The sequence below is a fragment of the Abrus precatorius genome, unplaced genomic scaffold (genome assembly GCF_003935025.1).
Source record: "Abrus precatorius isolate BTA unplaced genomic scaffold, Abrus_2018 Scaffold6, whole genome shotgun sequence".
Classification (NCBI taxonomy): domain Eukaryota; kingdom Viridiplantae; phylum Streptophyta; class Magnoliopsida; order Fabales; family Fabaceae; genus Abrus; species Abrus precatorius.
Window position 1 is genome coordinate 12,354,844 of NW_020874406.1, and position 22,811 is coordinate 12,377,654.

The window sequence follows — 22,811 nt, forward strand, 5'->3', positions numbered from 1 at the left end:
ATCCTTCTAACCAATGTTTCTTTCGTCCTAAACTAATTAGAAAACCCAAACTTTTCATTGTCATTTCGGCAAAATCGAAAAGGAAATACAATTTATTTGGAAATAACAGAACCCTGACACTGTTTTTATGCATTTTTAAGGGATTTAGACGCTGATATTGTGGAAGGAAAAATGCAATCGTAAGCCTTTAAACGAACAAGCCTTCAATACATAATTATTTAATTTGCGAATGTAATAAAAAGGTAAAGGTGATCATATTTCTTAAAAAATTGATTTATAATGATATATATATAATCCACGATGGGTGTGGACCTTGCTAAAGTCAATCTATTGACCAATAAAAAAAGAATCATCAGAGCGCTTCTGGGCTAGCCATAATTGTTGTCCTTGTTTCATGCTGCTATTTTAAAAGGTACACTAATTATAGCAATAAGCTATCAAAATTGGAGATGCGGGGCATCGATCCCCGTACCTCTCGCATGCTAAGCAAGCGCTCTACCATCTGAGCTACATCCCCATTGTAATTTGAGACCTACTTAAAATTTATATATTTTAATGGAAAAAAGTATTTTGTTGTTATTTAATTTAATGTAAAGATTCAATTCAGTAGCAAGGTCATAGATATTAAACAAAAACATCAATCAAATTACCATATTTTCAATCTAAATTTTCACGAATATAAAATGAGAAAGGTTGACATGCTCCCTTTGTTTCTTGACATTTTGTTCGATATTTCATCAACTGTTATGCATAGATGGGGGAGAGTGACATCTGTCCAATTTTAAAAATGAAAGGACAATATTATCTATTATTTTAAATTATATTAACCAAGCCAAAATAAGTCTTTATTATGAAATAAAATGTAGAGATATTAACATCTACATGCATGTCTAGAGCTTAGCAATAGTGTAAATAATATTATGCATGTATTAGAAACTTCTTGGCTGAGAGTAATCCAAGAGTTTGTATTTAGGGGCGACGGATTATTCATTTGTAAGCTCTTTTTAAAAGAAAACTTCTGCAAGGGTTAGGGTTAGTAAGATAAAAACAGTTACAATTCAAAATTTCAAACTGAAATAATTCGTGAATTTATTTATTTATTTTAATCCTACACGTATGGTGTTCAGAAGTTATATTGGGTCCATTCAAGAGTACAAAACTCTTCTAATGCCTATTTTTTCGTTCACAAGACACAAATTCATAACTTTCAGCTGTCTAGTGTCCGAAAAGAAAAAAGAAGAGCTGCTTCTTTCCTTCATTTTTCTTGGTGAAAAGAACGGATATTCCCACCATTGCCTATACGCCCGTGCCATGATTATTGAGCTTTTGGATCTCTCAAACTTTGTTGACAGTATAGAATTGAAGAATCCATGATCCACAACAAAGAAGCCAATTATATTCCAAAAGCAATGTTTGTATTTGTACACCTAAGTTATTTCCTAAACAATGGATTGAATATATTTAATCATATCAAGAATTCGTCTAAATTCATTAGCAAAGCCAAGGTTTCGAAGCATAACAAAGCTACTGGATGCCAAAGAAATTAGCTTCATGATTTAACATCCCAGAAGTCAATTCATTATCTTAACCAGCCACGAACCTGATTAATTGAAGGCCAAAACTACCTTCACTCTTCACAGAAATTCCATGAACTTGAACTCTTGTTCAGGAATTTGATTTAAATTGACAAAAATACACTGCAGAAATAAGATATTATTGCCTGAATATTTTCTTCAAAAATATAATGTATTGCAAAAACAAAATTAAGTTTGGCAGAACAAAAAGAAATGTCTATGGAACCATAGAGTATTGTTTACAGATAATTTAACTAGTAGGTAAGAGTTTTGACAGAATATGCTGAAAAGTATTGAGGCACATGCCTAGCAAAAGTATATACAACTCGCGTGCAGAAGGAATATTATGAACTTCCGCTACAATAACAAAAATAAGAAAATTCTCAAATTTACTTGCAAATTATGAAATAGGATGACTTTACGTAAAGTTGCCTTGAATGTAACACATTTCAATCCATTAATCGATTTCATTACTGAACTGCCATGTTTTGACAGAAAATTTAGGTAATAATCACAATCAGGAATCGGATAAAATAATCATGCGAGGTTACGTTTGTAGAAATGTAAAACAGTTTTATGTCACAGAACAGAAACTATTACAGAATGTGATGAGTTATGATTCTGTCAGCAACTCAGTTAAGTTGGTCATTGTAATTCGATAGTCTGTTAGGTATCAGTTAGGAAATTAGTTCTGTCAGCTTCCACATGGTACATTGCTATTCATTGTGCAAGATGTACTCAAGATATGTATAATTCAGTTTTTGATTCATTGAAATTTACCATCAATAAGAAAAGAATCAAACATCAGAAGTCAATATGGAGTCACCCGCAAAAGATAGAAGCTTTTGCCTCCAAGTAACTACTAACTATCAACCTAAGATCATTTATATAGGATTTTGGCATAGATTTAAATAATGATCACCAAGAGGAACCAGATAAAATAATCACCATAAAAGGGGACACACCCAGTAAACTGCTGTTAATTCCTGCATCCTGCAGCTGTCAGCTTTCAAGAGTTTTCAATTGTTGTTGTTATTCGTAATTGTTGTTTCCGTTCTTGCTCCCCATTTCGCTTCCAGAAAGCCCTTCTCCACCAAACTTCAAAACCTCTCTGTATATTCGGGCAATCTTCACTAGAATTCAAGAAACGGTTAAACCAAGCAAGCAAGATGTCCTGCTGCGAGGAGAGTGGGAGAGTGAGAATGGTGCTACTAAGACCGTCCTCAATTAGGTGCCGGTCAAGTCCTTTGGATGCCCTCCTCATCCAACCAAAGTCATCGTAAAAAGGTACCAACCACGTCTTCAGAAGTAAACACCTGACATCTTTCGAAGCCAATAGCTGTCCCTTCCCAATCCCAACAAACAACCTCGCAGTGACTCTGCTAACCTCAAATCTGTGAACCGCAGGCACTCTACAATGTGCTTCCGACAATTCCGATTGAGATGCCCATGTCTTGAGGAAATCCTCAGCAATCTGCCTATCAATCAAAATGTCCAAGATCCAATGCAAGTTATCCGCCTGCCGTGCAATTTGACTAACATCAAGCAGGTCTGAAGCTGCAGCCTGCAGAAAATGGCAACGAAGCAATTGCATACAGTCGTCGCATGCCAAGTACAACGACTCCTTCCGAAGATCATTCTGATTTGAATTTTCACGAAGCATCTTTGACACCAACCCTTTCATGTCACGCCTGGCCTTCTCATCTTTGCCTTCAAGAACAACACGAATAAGTTTCAGAAGAACTTGCTCATTGTCATTCCCCTCTTCATTCCCGTTGGAAACTTGAGACGAAACCCTCTTCATAACCTCACCAGCTCCCACAGTTTCAAGACGAAGCTCGGAAAGAAGCGATGCCACCTTATCTTCCTCATCCTCCACCCAAGGAGCAGCTTCCAAGTACTCCAAACAAGACAAAACCCCAGCATCAAATCCAATCGCAGCAGAAACCTAATCGCAACAGAACTTCGATAAACAGTCGAAATCCCAAATTCAAAGTCTCTAGTCTCTACCTAACAAACCCTAGAGTTGACGTAGCGAATGAAACAGAGCACACATAGTTAGTTACCTCTTAACTTCAAGATACCGAGGACTCTGGAGACATCCTCCCTCATGAGCTTCTTCCTAAGGTCCTTACAGTACATCAAACTTAAGGCTTCGATGTAAACTTCAACGTCGTCGCAGTCGGCGATTTCGACAATGTAAGGTAAGGTGGAGCCCTGCTGCTGAGCCCAGCGGTCGGAGAGTTTGACGGCGAAGAATCTGCTGTGGGCGACGAGGATATGACGGTGGAGTTTGATGGAAACGGTGATGCCGTCTTTGGAGGATAGGGTGAGGTCAATGTCGCTGGAGGAAGGGTCGTTGAACTGGTTACCGGGGCTGCGATTCCCCAGCATGTCGGATATTCGCTGCAACGTCAGAGTATGGGTTTGATGGGCCGTGGGGGCGTGGGTGTGGGTTCGGGGATGGAGATCGGGCTCGGTGGCCATCATTTCGAAGAGGGTTGGGCTGGATCGGGCCTTGTCGATTGGGGGTGGGGGCGACATTGGGTTCAAGAGGCCCGCGGTGAGGGCGGAGTTGAACTTGGTGAAGCTGGAAGAGTCGTGGCTGAAATCCATGATGAGTGCGGTGGTGGTTCGGAAGGAAGGTGGTAACGTTAATCGATGGCTGGGCTCGGTTTCATCTTGATGACCAAATGTAGCCGTACCGTGCTCTGTGTTTCTTGTTCTTTGGGCTAGGGCAATGCCAGGGACGGAATGAGTGAGTTCTGTTTTCTGTCTTACTGTTTACAGCTTTTTCTCTCTTTCCTTTGTTCGCCAGTGTCTAAACAAAACTTTGATGCATTAGGTTGAAGAAGAGGGATTGCGGTTTGTATTTTTACTTCGGGGAGGGAGATCGTGGTTCAGGAGTATCAAACATTTCTTTTGATGGTCTGTAAAAATTGTTTAAAGGGATAAATATTAAAAATATTTATGTAAAATTACTATTTAATACGATATATAATATATAAAAATGTACTAAATGTTATTTATTCGATTATAATTAAATTATTAAATTGTGAACTGATACAAACGCCAGTTTGTGTCACTATGTATGCTTAATTCTGTTGAGAGGGACTTGTTTATAAGATTTGACATACAAGTCAAAGTCAATTTCAAATAAAAAGATGAACAAGTCAAAGTCATTTGACTGTAATCAAATTTGGTGCTACCGTCCAATCATAGCTCTGAGGTGTGAGCTTCACGTGGAAAAGCCGAAATATTCCAAAACATATTAGGACTCACATAGTCAGGGTTGGGCTTACAGGTGGATAATGGATCATGCATTTAGTCCATCCGTTGGGCTTGCCCATTGGGCTCATCTGAAACGAACATTAATTCTACACATCCTATCTCAATATATGGGAAAATATTTACAATCTGAAAAATTCTCACTGCTGTACCCCAACTTTCCATAATTATTTACATTATTCTACAATTATTTATGATACATATATTACACATAAATATCAATTTAATTTAATATTTTATCAAAACGTTCCATTTTTTTTTTACTTTATCTTAACATTTTAAAGAGTATAGTCTCGTTATAGTTTTATAATTATTTTTTAAAAATTGTTGTAAGTCAGTACCATGATTATAATTGCATCACCTGGGGATGAAAATTTTTCTTAAAAATATATCACGATTTAAATTATTGACATTAATATTTCGATTACATTAGATTGAAATTTTTACATGAAATACTTTAAATGTTTAAATTAAAAAAAAAACAAATTATACAGTACATGTGAGGTGATGGGGATGATCGAAACCTTTACATTAAATTGTATCAATGTCAAAACTATTGAACAAATGTATGTAATAATCCAATTATTATTTTTTTTATCATCATATTCCTTAAATTATATTTTTTAATTTTATTTAAATATAATTTTTTATTAATTTAAAAAAAATTGTATATTTCTATCATATATGTAAGCCTTAGAACGCACGAGTCGCTTTAAATAAAAGGAAAAATGTGTATAAAAATAAGAATATATGTTTGTGTTATCTGTATATGAATAAGCAAAACAGCCACTACAAGCGGCGCAAGAAAACGGGCGTCGGCAGACATCTCACATGCGTACAGGACCCAGTTTTCAACACGTGTCTTAATATGGTTCCCTTGCAGTGCAAATCAGGTACCCTTCCCTTCCTCTCACTGTAGTTCCTTTACTCAACGTAGGGTCCATTTCTCACCCAACTGTTTTTGCCCTACAAATCTATTTTTTAGACTATCCCACTCCTACATTTTCATATTTCCCTTTCAAAAAAATCTTAAAGTTCTTTTGGTTTCTCTTGACTTTTTTTTTTATGGATTTCAAAATCTTGCAATCTATTTTTTGTTAGTAAAGTTAAAAGTTTTTTTTTTACACATAACTGATGAGAATCCTACCTAATTCCTGCTAATTGCTTTTAACATATTGAAAATCTCTTGACATATATATTACTCAAAAAATGAAAAAGGAGAAGCACAAGCACATTGTCCTACTCATAACTGTTGACTGATTCTTCAAAATAATGATAACTGTTGACTGATAAGGAGCGTAAGGTGGAGGCCAGATGCACCTGTATATGTCCTCCATCAATTGATCACATATGCTGCAACCTAGTTTACTCATGTGCTCATTAAATATTAAAATTAGTTCTTATATATTCATGTTCTTCGTGAAATAATGTAGTAAGCTTTTAAGATGAAGTCGATAACTAATACTTTCTTTTTCCAAAATCGATCCTATCATAAATCAGCCACAATAATTAACTATCTGATCTTCCAGGGCTGGAATTAACTGGAATGATCATGCGTTGAAAAGTTCTCACTTACAATTAATAAACTATTATTCCTCATTCCTTAGAACATGCTGCTCTTGCTCTGTCGAAAGATTCCATTCACTAATTCTCACGGGTTTTTTCCACAAACAAAACGTGCAGACACAGTAATATTCTGCTTAATTAAAAATTATTTTAGAAGCTAATCCCAGATCGGACGTACTAGCATTTTTCTTAAGCTCACATCCACAACGATGCAATTTTTTTTACAGTTTATGAGTCACTTTCTACCTACCTAGCTATATGCATGTTTTTATAGATACCATGTAGATTATTATTATTGTTATTATTACTGGCGTTTCACTTCTATGTGCAGTACAGACATCAATTGATTACTCGTGCAAGTTGTTTCCTTAACATACATTTTACTCTGAAATTGCTTCTTTACAACAGTTTGTATAATAAGAAAAATGAGAAGAGAAGATAAAGTGTAGAGTGAAACACTAACTCTCCTATTTATAAAAAATAATGATTAATATTTTTTAAAATATATTAATCATTAAAAATTTTATTTTTATTTATTATAAATTTGGTGTTAACAAATTTTTCACTCTTAACTAATGAAAATAAATTTATTTATTTATTTAATATATAACACATACCGATTTAACTATTTAATACTATAATATTTTTAAAATAAAAAAATATATTTATGATATATAATTATTTTTATTAATTTTAATGAATTAAATATCGAGTGCGTGGGGGTGGCTGTGCCTATGAGATAACATGGCAGTTTTGAAGAAAACGGGGGTTCTAACTTCTAACTATGATGTAAAGGAAAGGAGTCTACGGGCTAGGCAGGTGTTTTTGTCATTGTATATGTTATTTTTTGCACCATCCTTTACGTCGAAACATCATAATTATTGAAGTGAGAACGTTAGAACGCTAGAATGCCACGTGGCCGGAATCTGTAACATAACTAGTGACTCATAGCTCTAAGACCATGCATCTGTGTCCCTGTAATTTATTTGGATTCAGCTCCGAAATTTGAATTTTTTTTAAAAGCCAAATAAAATTTAATTTATGAATAAATATTTCAAAATGTAATAAATAAATCCATCATTTAACTAATATATTTTAGATACTTTACAACTTTAAATTTTGTTTATAATTTTAATAATTATTCTGATTAGTAAACAAAACATTAAATATTTGTATTTAAAATATAAAAAATTTATTTTTATTTAAAGTGTTAGATATTTATAAAAAGTGTTAGAGATGAATTTACAGTGGTCCATATGCAATATGATAATGCATGGAACAAGTTCAAGTCAAATTGATTTATCAGTATAATATATAAGCTTTAATATTGTGTATAATTAAACTAAAAGTAAAGTTGTTTTACAACATGTATTTTAATTAAGATAAATAATATAAATACAAATTTAATATGCTATTCAAAATACTATTGATTAAGCAAAGAAGTTTTATTGTTAATAATTAATTGCATCAAGTTAAAATTAATAATTCAAAATATATTTTGAATTTGTTACTAAAATGTATCAAGCTTAATTTTAAAAATCCAAACATATCAAAATTAGTTTAGAGACAAGTCGATTTAAGATTACCCTGATTACAATAGATCCTTAAAATTAAGAATTATTTTGTGGAGATATATTTGACATTACCCTAATTACAATAGAGGCTTAAAGTTTATGTATTAATTGTTAGTTCCCTAGCATGATGATCAGTGTTTCAATACATCGTAGAGAAAAAAGGACTTGCGAAAAAGGGAGAAAGTGCATATACGCGGTCCTCTTCTGCCTTCACTTCCATGCTTTGTCTTTTTTTTTTTTTTCTTTCTATATTTAAACATTCTCTACCTTCCTCACCAATCATAAAACGTGCTCTCACATGTGAATTTTAAGAGTAATGGGAAGGAGACCAGCGACGAAACAGAACCAATTTGCATTTGTTTGCGTTACAAGATATGTGCAAGTTGTTGTTAATTGTCTCCTAAGCCATTTTCTTGGCTTTGTCGATTGTCATGACTCATGAGGAGCAGAAAGATCGGACAAGCTTGGTTGTATGGAATTTCATCTCCAACTTCTCACTTGTGATGCTCTGTTTCTAATTAATTAACTTTAACCTATAGTGGCAGGCAGCTTCTGACGCTGAAACTCAAGTTTTTGGCATCAATAGAGAACAAATCAGTCTTTTTTACTTTAGAATGACCAAATTGACATGCTATTAATCACAAGTGAGAATCAAATTAAAAAAAAACAAGTAGGAAATAAACGATCAAACGCTGGTACTTTTCGTCCTTCAAGCAGAGTCACTATAGGTGGATTTAGCTGGCCTAATGACCTGCTTGTGTTAGAGTAAGTTTTAAGTAGGGAATGTCTAAAAGACTTAAGGCCAGCTTGGCTGAATTTTCTGTGAAGTCTTTGAAGCAAAGAAAAAAGTTAGTATAAAAATAAATAATATTTTATGAATTAAAAATATTTTATTTTTTCAAATTTTAGAGAGTAAAATTTTATTTATTTTTTATACTAATTTTTTTCTTACAATAACTTTACTGAATTTAATTTAAAACTATTCATTTTATTTAATGTTTATTATGTTTCCAGTTGTGTAATTTACATTAAGAACGTAAAAATCCTTATAAAGTTATATATATATATATATATATATATATATATATGCACATTAATTAGGAAAATTTATTTTAATATTGTAAATTAAAAAATAATTTATCACTTTATAGCAAATCTGAAACAATTTCTCAATCTGGAGTTTTTTTGTCACGTGGATCTATTTTTCGCCATAATAGCTGGCAAAAGTAATTTATTTTTAATTTTTTTTATATTTATTTCGCCACAAAAAATACGAAATAAATAAGATAATAGCACGTGTGAAACACATATTAGTTTTGCAAATTGGCGAAATAATTACTAAGTTTCGCCACAGCCAGAGTGTAATTAATTGGATGTTGACTCTAACTATCATTATTTCGCCATTTGAATAGCGAAAGTAAATAAAATTAAAAATAATTAATAAAAATGAATTCAAAATGGACAGCTGGGGAGATTTTGATACATGTGGCAACATCTCAGATAATTCGCGCTGCTATTGGCGAAAGTCTATTTCGCCTTGCCGTTAGCAAAACCATTCAAACATTGACACGTGGCCAATTCTTCAGTAGCCTTGACCGACATTCTTCCTCCTTCTTCATTTCCATTTTTCTCTTCTCCATCTCCGCTCCTCCATCGTCGTGTACGCAAAAATTCCAAAATTTGTTTTGATTTGCATTATGAAGGGTCAAATACTGTTACGAATTTAAGAGGTATCGAGCTTAATATGCATTTATATATTATTTTTAATTTAATTTTGTTAATTGAAAAATCTGATAAATGGCAACAAATAATATTGTAATTTTTTTAAACTGTATGCAGGTGATTCGGTGATTAAGTGAGAGTGAGTGAAGATTTTGCTGAAAGTTTATTAAAGATTAGTAAAAAAGAATTTAAAATTTAAATAGTTTTTTATTTATTTGTATATAGATTAATATGTTTTTAGAAAAAATGAAATGTGATATAGTTGATTAAAATGTAAAAATATAATTAATTGTTAAGAAGATAGGTTAAATTAAGATTTATAAAATTTGTTTGCAGGAATTGTTATAGATATTTATTAAAATATAGAATAATAAAAATTGAGTTAAATAAAATAATTATATAAAACTAAATATAATAATTTATACTACTTAGTTTGATTGGAATAAATAATTTTTACACCTATATTGTTAATTTTATGCTAGTAATTAGAGTTTTGTATTTATATAAATTTGTATGTAAATAATAATATTTTTTACTTTAAAAAACATAATATTATTTATATAATTATAAACTAAATGTAATTTATGTTTAAATTGAAAATATGAAAAAATTAAAAGGTGATTTAATTTTATGCTAGTAATTATAGTTTTGTATTTATACAAAATTTGTATGTAAATAATAATATTTTTTACTTTAAAAAAAGTAATATTATTTATATAATTATAAACTAAATGTAATTTACGTAGATTTAAATTGGAAATATGAAAAAATTAAAATGTAATTTAATTTTATGCTAGTAATTAGAGTTTTGTATTTATATAAAATTTGTATGTAAATAATAATATTTTTTACTTTAAAAAACGTAATATTATTTATATAATTATAAACTAAATGTAATTTATGTAGATTTAAATTGAAAATATAAAAAAATTAAAATGTAATTTAATTTTATGCTAGTAATTAGAGTTTTGTATTTAAATAACGTAACATTATTTATATAAATTATATTAAATACAATTTAATATGAAAATTTAGAATAATTAAAAATTTATATTTCTTTAGTTATATGTATGAAAATGTAAAAAGAATTTATTTATTTAAAATAAAACTGATACTGCATAAATTATAATATGTATAGAATATAGGTTAGTATATTTAAAAAGAATTTATTTATTTAATTTTGTTTATATACCTGATTTTTGCATTTATAATATATTGCAATGAATATATATTGATGTCATTACAATGTGATAATGATTTGTTAGTAAATTTGTTTAACCTTTATAAAAATATGTATTATTAATATGTTAGTAAAATATAAATTATTATTATTATTATTATTGAATGAAATTTTTTTACTAATATTTTTTGTTGTTGTATAGATGACATCATCTTCACAACAAAGTAGGGTTTAGAAGATGGTTAGGAAGAGATTATTTCACATCTGGAGTTAGTGGGTTTTGTTGGAGTGGCTAACTTGTCTCAGCTTCCTGTAAACGTAGGATTGATTACTGCATTAGTAGAGAGGTGGAGGCTCGAGACGCACACCTTCCACATGTCTCCTAGAGAGTGTACTATTACCCTTCATGATGTTGCTATTATCTTAGAATTACGCATAGATGGGAGACTTGTTATAGCACCCACTGGGGGTGATTGGGCACAGATTGTGGAAGACAGCCTAGGTATGAGACCAGAATCAGAGGCTTTTGTAGGGAGTTTCTTGAAGATGAGCTGGTTGGACGAGACTTCACTCATATTGCCATGCATAATCAGACTCCATTGCAGATTACTCAGTTTGCTAGGGCATATATATTGAGGCTTATTGGAGGGTTCATGCTTCCTGATCACTCTAGTAGTAGGGTATCTGTGAGGTACTTGCCTTTACTTGAAGATTTTGAGTTGACCGGTCAATATAGTTGGAGTTCTACAGTTCTAGGTTATTTGTACCGAGAGCTATGCATGCCCACCAACATTGATCGTGTTGCTATTGGAGGACTTACTGCGTTGATTGTGATATGGGCTTGGGATAGATTTCCCCATATAGCACCTACCAATCCTCCTTATACTTGTCCTTATCTTTCATACGGTGTTAGGTAAGTTGGTATTGTTATTGTTTTTCTACGCATTTATAGGTGTTCTATAATGTTATTTGTTTGGCTTCATATTTTTATGGTCAAAATTACTTGCAGATGGTTATCCCACGGTATCAGAAAGGGAAAGAAAGATGTCCAGTACTACAAATATATTTTTGATCGTCTAGCACGTGATGAGGTATTATAGCCAACTTTTGCTGAATTACTTATTTAAATAACATGTTATAAATAGGGTATATTACACTAATTAATTTATTATTTTGTTATTAATCCTATTTTTATGTCATCATACAGATTGTGTGAGTGCCATACAATATGGAACTCATCAATATATTACCACCTATTTGTAGAGACGGTATGGACTTATGGAGGACAGTGGTGCCACTTATATATTTTCAAGGGGTTGCATTCATTTCCTAGAGGGTTCCACTGTGGGGAGTATGCATTTACAACATATTGCATTGAATAAACAGGATTCACATATTGCCAAAAATTGATACTCATGGATATACAAGCCGCTATCACATGTGAACAAGGAAATCGATAAGACTGAAATCTTCCACATTCGCAGAATCTATTATCCAATATAACTGTCCATTTGTGTCAACCCCTTTGTATTATTGGATTAAAAACTTCTTCAACCTCAAAACTTTTTCTTTGTATGTCATACCGACGAACTTGGTGTGATGAAGCTTCTTGTTGATTTTTTTGAATTTGCAACATAACTTTACGACAAAACATGCTTCCATTGTGAAGGTCAGAGATGACCTCTTCTCTACGCTTCACAAAATATTCAACAAATCGTCCATAGGTGGCTTTAACTAGTGCATTTATAGGCAGGTTTGTAGCACCTTTCAACACTTTATTTACTGATTCTGAAAGATTTGTAGTCATGTGTTCATAACGTCGTCCTTCATCATCATAAGATAATGCCCATTTCTCTTTTGATATGTTGTCAATCCACCTTTGTATATCTTCAGATTCATTGCAAAATCTAGTTACCTTTTGCTGAAAAATGACCTTCGATGTTGTATAACCTACATATACAACATTCAAAACATTAAAAGATGTATCCACGGATTCGATGGTTATCTAATAATTTAACAATAATCTAGATAAAAAAAATAAAATATACCCAATTTGATGAACTCTTTCTTCAATGCTATATTTTTAAACCGGTGATTAAAGTTGCTGGCAATATAACGAATGCAATATACATTATACGCATTTGGAGGTTGCAACCCAATGTGTGGATTTGACACAGCCCCTTTTATACTTTGATGTCTATATGATATCAAACAAATTCCTGCTCTATCGATAACATGCAAACGAATCAATGCCAAAAATCATTCTCATGCTGACAATGTTTTTCCTTCAACAATTGCAAAAGCTATTGGAAGAACACAATTATTTCCATCTTGAGTTGTTGCAATGAGCAACGTATGATAATACTTACCATATAAGAACGTCTCATCCACTTGTAATATAGGTTTGCAGAATTTAAAAGCCTCATGACATTGTTCGAATGACTAGAATAGTCGTTCAAATACTCTACACCTGTTATCTACTTGATGACCAACCACATACTCTTTTGTTTCAATTTTATAAACAAATCCAGGAGAATCTAATTGCATGTATTCTAACCAACGAGACAAGGTAGCATATGATTCATCCCAATCACCAAATACTTTAACAACGGCTTTTTGCTTCGCCTTCCAAGCTTTTTTATATGAAATTTTATATCCAAACTGAGCACATATTCGCTTTTGTATCAATGAAATATATACTGATGGTTCCTCGTTCACCATTCCTACATAAAATAAATTTTCTCAAGTTAATAACAATGTCATTGTAAAAATAAAATAAAAAACATGTTATTTTACTTACCAATAATGCATGAACAAATTAAATCAAAATCTAACTTTTGATGGTCTTGAGAAATTCTCATATTGACACATGTATGTGAACCACCCCACCTAGTAATTTTTCACTTGTTTGAATTCTTCAACAATGAAGCCCTCACTCTTCATGGACAACCAGAGGTATGGTTTAAGCATTTAAGGTACAAACATGTTGGTTTCGACTCAGCTACAAAATAACTTTGATGAATCTTCATTGCGTAATGTTTTAATGCATTTTTCACCTCTTCTTTACTGTCAAATAATAAGCCAACAAATAAAGGATCTCCTTCAACTCATGAATTGACTTCTTGAAGATGTTCTGCATTCATTTCTTAATCAGGATATTCCCAATTAATATACTTATACTTTGGAGTAACCTTCCAAAAAGGAATTACAATATCTCCTGCATTATATTTATCATTAATATATAAATAAATAACCACAAAAAATAAATTTTTTATAATTATTTTATATTACCTCCTACATTTTCGGTTACTTATATATGTAAGTTGGAATTAAACTCGCCTTCAACATCAGAAGAAGAAGAACTGCCTAATGAAATTTCTGTTTCATCCTCTCCGTCAATGTAACTCTCGTCTGAGTGTTCATTATCTTCATCAGCATCATTTCTAACTCCTTTATTGTAACAAATTTATCAGTTTTAATTCAATCAATTATATATATTACTTAAAAGATATTAGAACAAAAATAATTTTACCTTCATTATAATCACGACTCACAAGAGTCCTATCATTTTGCTGTGAAAGTGATAAATTTAAATTTATCGTCTGTAAAGACATTGATGAACTTTCACCAACAGCAATATCTACGTATAACTCAATAATATTTCTACTAGATTGTTGTTGAAATACACTTATCATGCAATCAATATCTTCATCATCACATATATCCAAAGCTGTATACTATCTAATATTTTCATCAATCAAAAAATGAGAAATTAATCTAGAAATCACTTGATTATGATTAAGATTAAGTTTCAGATGAATTTTTCTTATCAATGTTCCATAACTTATTCCTTATTTTATCTAAATTACTTTTTTACTTCCTTCAAAACTTACTCCTTCATTTCCTTCATAGATTTTACCATTCCAATATATAATAATAACAATCATACTCATCCTGCATTTTGTACAAATAAACTTTATTTAATATTTAAACTTTACAATAATTAACATAAATAAAATAAACAATACTCATTAATTAATTTAACAATCTATTTAATTAAATATAACTAAATTCATACATTAAAAATTAAATAATAAAATTATTAAATTACACATACTTGATTTTCTTCTAATGTGCCCTTCTGCGGTGAAAATGAGAAGAGGGTTGGGGTAGATATAATATTCAAATTTTGCCATATATTTGGCGAAAAGAATTGGAGTCTGTAAGTTTTGCAGCATGGCTGGTGATTTCTTTGATAATTTCGCCACTAAAATGGTGAATTTAGACAACATGTTGACACATGTCAACCTCTCATTTGTTTCACCAGTTCTGTAGCGAAATTAATTTAAAAATAAATTAAAAAAATATTTTTGCCATCAAATATGTAATATTCTACTTTATGTGACACATGTCAAATGCTTATAAATTTTGTAATTCAATTGGCAAAATTTAATTAACAATATTATAATTAAAAATTATAATCGCTAGACGAGTCTATAGACACGTAACCTAAAATACTCCAGAGTGAGAAATTGTTTCAAATTTGTTATAAAGTGATAATTTGTTTTTTAGATTATAATATTTAAATAAATTACGCCATTAATTATCAAAGAAAATACTTAAGGAAACGATGGGCCATTTTCTACTAGAGATATTTCTCGCTAGTTTTAATCAACGACAGCCAAATATGCCATCAAGCCTGCCTAAAAGAATACATATACAAGGCACAAGTATTTCTCCAAATTTTAGGCTTTAACATAAAATTACTTCACAATAAAGAGAAGAAAGTTTAGTGGCAATGTGAGATTGTGATTGGGATAGTGAGGAAGGGGTAGACAAAGAATGAGACAAAAGGGAAGATGATGGGTGGGTGAATGGGGATGGGTATTAGTAAAAGATGGAGTATGAACATGATTAATTAATTTATTGAGGGAGGAAGAGGAACAATGAATGTGGACCAATAGTGTCTTGGCCGCATCAGACACCATGTCAGAGCAGATTAGAAATAGGACCTTTGGTGCTGCAGATGCCTCATGCCTGGTGGGTGGTACTGGTGGCCAAACATTTGCGCCCCGTGTCCAGTTTCTCCTAAACTATTGCCACGCCTTCTCTTGTCCTGCTTTCCTTCCAAATTTTCCACCCCATTCTCCCTTCCTCATTTCCCCATCTCACTCAATCATTTCACACCCCTTTCCTCTTTCTCTCTCCCCCACATTTTATTTTTTAACCCAAACAAAGTAAGCAACTAGTAATTCATCTCCATCACACCCCATCTTCACTCTGTCCTGCTTCGTTTCATTCAATTTATTCAAATGTCTCTGTTGTTAGTGTTATGGTCATACAGATTTTGGATATTAATTTATGTATAAAGTTTAGATTCAAGTCAAAGTCAAAATCATTATTTTCATTTCAATTATTAACACCGACAGTAGTGGTAATTACTAAAGTAAATGTGATTTGCTTGCTTTGTCGTGCTACTTTTACTTCTTGTACAGTTTCTAAGATACTGAATGATGGCGAAAGCAAAATTATAATTTTGAAACCCTTTAAAATCTGTTTATGAGAATCTTAAATTAGAGTATAACAAAATTATGCTATTATGAGCCTGTGGCAATTTGCTCTACAATTAATGAGCGATTGATCCCTCAACTAAGTGGCTGACTTCAAGTTACAATTCTAATAATTTTGGTATTATTTTATTTTATTTTTACAAATAATATTACTTCCACGCATTACATAAACATCGGTTTATTTAACACAATATACTACTTCCTTATAACTAATTTTATTTTATATTTTTACACCACATTTTGACAAAGTTAAATAAATTTCGGATTGTATGTTTAATATCAATGTATAACAAGTATTAATTAATTAAGTTATCGCATAGTTTGCTATACATTTTATGGTAGTTTAACATCAATTCACTTTCTTGTAAAATAACATGTCAAATATTAACGTTATATTCAGTATACAAACAAACTTATCATTTATCAAATAATTTATATAAGGTATGGTTATCAAAAGAAGTTTCGAACTAATTATTCGAAGCAAACTATTTTTCTACAACCCTTTTTCTCCATTTTAACTGTATTTTACTAGCTTAGATATTATTATTATTAAAAAAAACTGTTAACATTTAATACTACTCAATCTCGATTAAATATTTAGCTCTAACAAAAAAAAATATAAATTATAAAATTTTCATCGTCAAGATTAAGAAGATTCTCTATTAATTTGTGGAAAGGAATTGATAAATACGAGAAAAGATTAGAAAAAATAATAATAAAAACATAAGTTAGTAAAAGGGTTCGAGAACGTTGTCACCGTCAAGTCCCATTGAATGATAATTATCTCTTGACTCCCTATCCCAAATGGCCAAAGAGTGATATTAATGCCTTCACGGGTTTCGCTCTTAAGTGGACTTATCGCCACCAATCTTTTTGTGCCTCAAATTTATCGCTACTTGCAATTCTGAAACATGCTTTAAACGCATATGGAAACGAGGCTCAAGTCATGGACCCCCGCAAGTTAGCATTTATTATGGGAAAGCTTTATACTATTGGTTAATGGATCTCGTATGCATCTACATGCTCTCCATTTGGTTTAGGGTTCTGTTAACTCACAAAGATTTGACAAACATATACTTATTTCTTTTGATATTCTACATTGATCTTTATTCTCCGGAAAAGCCAAAATCTCGGATAACAATAAACTTAAGCTTATAAATATAATATTAACAAAAGCATTATAACTAACAATTTTAAAATAAATATAAATTTATACAAAGGATAGAGTGATTGAGGAATCTGTTTTTTATCAGAAGAAAAAAAGAATACTTGTTAATTGAAAAAGACTAAACCGGTTGTAGTGTATGTGTCATCAGTGCATAACAGTGTCAGAATAAAAAGAAGTAGAGAGAGAAAGAGAAGGATGAAACTTTCAAACTGGTCTGAAATCAAGGCAGAAGTCCATCTGATATGTTAGTGATGGCCCAATAGAAATGGGACAGCGACTCCATGAACAGTGATGCGTTAAAAGGTCCCATCTTTTTGTATATCATCGCTCGCACGCACACCCCACCACTAACCCCATTCAAGCATGTCAATCACTGTTCCTCCTTTCCCATTCGTTGGCGTGTTCTTCACCTGCTTCATCGGCACCACTTTCTGTTTTCGTAAGTGGAGAAGTGGTCTTCCGACAGGGAAGATTGGTGTGGAAACCACTTATACCCTTCTTTTCATGTATATGTGAGCGATTCTTGATACGTTTCTTTCTTTCTTTTAATGATTTAAAAGTTGAATATGATAAGAATTTTATAAGGTATGTTGAGTTAAACTCATACTTGAAATTATAAGTCTTAAGTTAAAACAACTCTTCTCGCTTGATTCATCGTGAATGTTTTAAAATTTTACTATTAATCATGTAGACAATTTGACCACTTTAAAATTAAATATTAGCAATTAAAATTTTGAAAGTGTAGAAAAGGGGACGTAACGGATAAAACGGGGAAAATGCAATGACAAACTTCATCATAATTTGTAGTCAAACGCTTACACAGATTAATGATCTTATCTGGAGATTAATTTAGACTTCCAAGCCCCCTCTCTGGCCCCAAAATTATTGACGTGGTCAAGAAGATATTTTCAATTAAGTATAACGATATACCTAGCTAGCGATTTATCACCTAATTAAATATCAAATGATCAAAGAAACCATCGAAGCCGTTGTTTTCAATATAAGAGCCTTCTGATTTTTGACATTTTCCGCTCCAACAACGGATTCTCAAAATTCAAAATGGAGTACCTTGCGCAATTCAATCGGCTATAATTATGAATCATTTTAAGCTTTGGTTTAATGTATTGTTTAATTTGTTGTGTTTCTCGTGCATGCGTACGGTATAGACAATGCTGAGCGGTTAAGACTACAGAATAATGTACCGAAAAAGGTTAAAAAAACAGTGAGTGTAAAGACAGAATGCATCCAAGGTTCCAGGGTTTTCGAAGAAAATCTTCTTGTTGTCATAATGAACAAGGTTTAGGGAGTTTCTTGGCGTCATTGAAAGCTAGTTATTGTGAGTCTGTGACTGCTCCACTTCAGTCCTAATTCGAAGCTAACAACCATCACTTCACGTGAAAATTTTGCATACGTCTATCTACAATCTATTAAAGCCGGATCCTCCAATCCTTTTATTGCTACGTAATTTCTCGTGAGGACATGTTATTTAATGACATGTCATTTCATGGACTAACATGGCCTCTTTCATGTAATTGTAAATTACAAATGTGGACATGGCGATATGACTTCTAATTCTAATTAAAGCTCACCCAAAGATATCATCCACCAGTTACTCTATATGGTTATGGAAAGATAGGAGATTGATTATACTACAAGTATATACTGAATAAACCGACGTGTAATTAATTTTAATCTTTGATAAAAATATAAAATCTTCACTGATAAAACTGTGAAAATAACAATTAGATTAACAATAGTGATTAGGTAAAGTCCTTTCCAGAATGAATCTACGCCTACTGTCAGCGTCACTTCTACTGTGATTTAACATATTGGGTAAAAATCTTTAACAATGGTATTTGTTTATTAATATCTTTTTATTATCATATTAAGGGTACTAAAAGAAACATTAGCAAATTCCTTATTTCGTTTTTAAAATAATAATAGCAGACGTATCCCATCACACGTAAATTCGTTAGACACACACACACCTTAAATGTAAGGAACAAAAAATTACATAAACTGATGGTGCAGTTGCGATTGTAATTTTTAATTGCATAACAGTATTTTCGGCCTGAATGGAGTAGAACGGAAGAGAAAGACACGAAGATGAAATTAAAATAAAAATTGATAGGCGAAACCAACGAATAAGACAGCAGTTAAAGGTAGCATAAAGCAGTGTGTAGAGGACAGGCTTTTTTGGGTCATTACTTTATGATGAAAATATTGTCCCATTTTCGTCTTCATTCCCCTTAAAACCAAAGCCCATTGTTGCCATTTCCACATCAAAATCTCTTCCTATCTATTTATTTAAAGCACCCATCTAAACCACAACTCATTGCTCTCTCTCTCGTGTTAAACTTCACAAGAAGAAGCATGGGATTTCCAGTGGGGTACACGGAGCTAGTGTTGCCAAAGCTGTTTCTGCATCTTCTATCGGTGTTGGGCTTCATCAGGAAACTCATAACCATCCTCTTATGCTACATGGGCCTCCACGATTTTCTGGAGCCCGACATTGCGTGGGCCCAAGGGGTGCCCGAATTCCAATCCGTGTCAGCCCTCATCATCCGGGAAATCCTCCCCGTCGTGAAGTTCTCGGAGCTGGCGGTGGTGGACCCGCCGGAGAGTTGTGCCGTTTGCCTCTACGAGTTCGAGGGGAAGGACGAGATCCGACGGCTCACGAACTGCCGCCACATATTCCACAGAGGATGTCTGGACCGTTGGATGGGGTACGATCAAAGAACGTGTCCTTTGTGCCGAACACCTTTTATACCGCACGATATGCAAGCTACTTTCAATGATAGACTATGGGCAGCTTCGGGTATTCCTGAATTTTATTACTACGACCATGAATAGCCTCTGCATATTTTACACCACTTTTCTTTTTTCTTTCCGACCAAACTAAAAAGGTTCCAGATTTAGTTAGGGAAGCGAATGTTCTTCTTTTCGGTTCGGGTTGTCGTTGCTGCTTTTGTGTATGTGTATATATTAATACAAAGAGAAATGCAAAGCTGAGAACTGTGATTATATGCGCATTTTATTTGGGTGATTTTATTCTTCAGACTTGGGATCTGGCCATTTTTCTACTCTCTTCAGTCGTCTTTTTACCTATGCATTTACCAGTCCAGTGTTCAGATTTGCAATCTTTTCATTAATGTAATGTTGAGAGGGTAGGTTTCAGTGAGATAACGATGTAGACAGAGTTTGATTTGGATTGGCATTGATTGGTGAAGGATTGTGATGGCGTCCTTTAATTGCATTTGAATGGATGCCGTACAGATTTGACAATTTTTCAGTCGTAGGAAGAAGGTAACTTCGTGTAGCGCCTATCACAACTGTACCCATACTCGTAGGTTTCTTGTCTTCTCAACAATGTTCTTTTTAACGGCTTTATATTTTAAAAATTATATATCTAAATATAAATATTTATTTTCTGTAATGGATTATTAAAAATATAATTAATTGTTAAAATATATATTTAAACATTTTGCATTTGTAAGAAAAAAAATAAAGACTTCTCATTGATGACACGGAACAAGTTATCGTCTTTATTTTTTAACAATTATAATTATACTTTATTTCTTTTCTTTGAACTCGCAAATTTAGGACATTTATCATCTGAGAAATTATTTTAGATTATTAATTATTCTCTACTTCCCTTTTTTTCGGTCAACAGTTAGATTAGTTCGTCCAGATTCTCCAGAATCAAATATAACAATGATTGGTACTCCTGACCCTTATTATTAGACAAATACTCTTATAAATCTTATGCCATTCATGGGCATTAAAATTTAAAATATTTATGAAAATTATCATTTTTAAAATTTCAATTATTAAGTATTATTTCTTATTCATTTATATATGTTTCTAAATCTTTATACTCGTTAAATAGGCCCTAATTAGTAAAATCATACCTATTATTGATTGTGAGGTACTAATCAACGAGTTATTTAACCAAAATTTCTTTTTAAATTTCTTAATATTGAGAAACAATTTATACAAGCATGGTAGTTTAATATAAGTACCCCATGGCTGATGTGCAACATAAACTGACTAAGGGAGAGCAGTGGAAAAGATGGAGAAGGAAGGTTAAGGGAGCAAAGGAGGCTCCAGAAAAGAAGATTATTTAACAAAAAAGATGAAGACAATATTTAATACTTTTAATTTTTGCACGGTATTTTTGACGAGACAAAAGGTGTTTCTTAAATTATTGACACACAATTTTTAAGACTTCTATCAGGTCTTTTATTTTTTGTTTTATTCTATTCCAATATTTTTTAAAAAAATTAAACATCAAACAAATATAATTTTTTGGTAAAAAGCATATATAAATAAAATATTTTGGATTGTTTACTGGGCTAATCCTTTCCTGGATTGGTAAAAGCTTTTTTTCCTCCGTGCAGATTCGGTAAAACTAATGGACTAACAAAAGCAATCATGGGCCTTTAAGAAATTATCAAGAAATCAAGAAAAAAAGGTCATTTCAGCATACCAAACAAAAAACTGTAAGACATATTAAGAAGAAGAAAAAAATAATAATACAAACGCTTCTTGTATGTAAAATATAAGCAACTCTAGCTATTATTTTAAGCACCTCCTTTTGGAGATGCCCTAATCACCTCCAATTTAACTTGCTAATTTGATTCAATTCAAACATAAACAAAAATAATCGGATTGGTTCAAATGATTAGGTTAAATTGAATTGAAAATAGTAGAACCGGATCATTTTCAGGTTAAATATCAGATTGTACATTCTGAATGCTAACTAAACTAATTCCACATTATTTGGGTCAAGATTCGATAAAATGAGTTTCCAGATGTTTGAGTTAGAATTTGACCCAATAACCTAGCTAGCAGTATATTAGCCCAACATAAAAGGGACAGCATAGGTAAAAATAAATATAATAAATAATATATGTGAAAAAGAAATATACGCCTGGAGTACAAAAAGAAGCCCAAAAGACAAAACTAATAGAAGTATAAATGACTACTCAAAGTGCTATATCAGCCTCCCATATTCTCTGCAACGTGAATTGTTATCTCAACTATTTCTTCTGGAAAGAGTATCTCCAAAATTGAGGGTGAAGTAAGCGTACTTATTTTTTGTTGAAAAGTAATGTTCTTCTCATAAGAATTGCACTAAAATGGATGGTTTATTAATGATAAAAAGAA

General features: G+C 32.0%; 2 protein-coding genes and 1 non-coding gene across 3 annotated transcripts; 1 reads left to right on the forward strand and 2 right to left on the reverse strand.

The window, feature by feature from the left end:
- Positions 1-444: 444 nt before the first annotated feature.
- Positions 445-517, reverse strand: TRNAA-AGC. Its single transcript has one exon. It is a non-coding gene; the product is annotated as a tRNA-Ala (tRNA).
- Positions 518-2,583: 2,066 nt separating this feature from the next.
- On the reverse strand, positions 2,584-4,190 carry LOC113870185 (BTB/POZ domain-containing protein At1g63850-like). The gene is made up of 2 exons (XM_027506783.1): positions 3,666-4,190; positions 2,584-3,522 (listed from the first exon to the last, which is right to left on the reverse strand). Exons 1-2 carry the CDS (start codon positions 4,188-4,190, stop codon positions 2,584-2,586), a joined length of 1,464 nt encoding a protein of 487 aa, XP_027362584.1.
- Positions 4,191-19,926: 15,736 nt separating this feature from the next.
- On the forward strand, positions 19,927-20,702 carry LOC113869772 (E3 ubiquitin-protein ligase RHA1B-like). Its single transcript, XM_027506242.1, has one exon. It carries the CDS (start codon positions 20,016-20,018, stop codon positions 20,493-20,495), a length of 480 nt encoding a protein of 159 aa, XP_027362043.1. The 5' UTR covers positions 19,927-20,015; the 3' UTR covers positions 20,496-20,702.
- Positions 20,703-22,811: the final 2,109 nt, after the last annotated feature.

Coding starts and splice junctions, on each gene's coding strand:
- LOC113870185 (XM_027506783.1), bottom strand. CDS start 4,190: ATGGATTTCAGCCACGACTCTTCCAGCTTCACCAAGTTCAACTCCGCC. Junction 3,523..3,665: donor TGAGGGAGGATGTCTCCAGA/GTCCTCGGTATC, acceptor TGTTGCGATTAG/GTTTCTGCTGCGATTGGATT.
- LOC113869772 (XM_027506242.1), top strand. CDS start 20,016: ATGGGATTTCCAGTGGGGTACACGGAGCTAGTGTTGCCAAAGCTGTTT.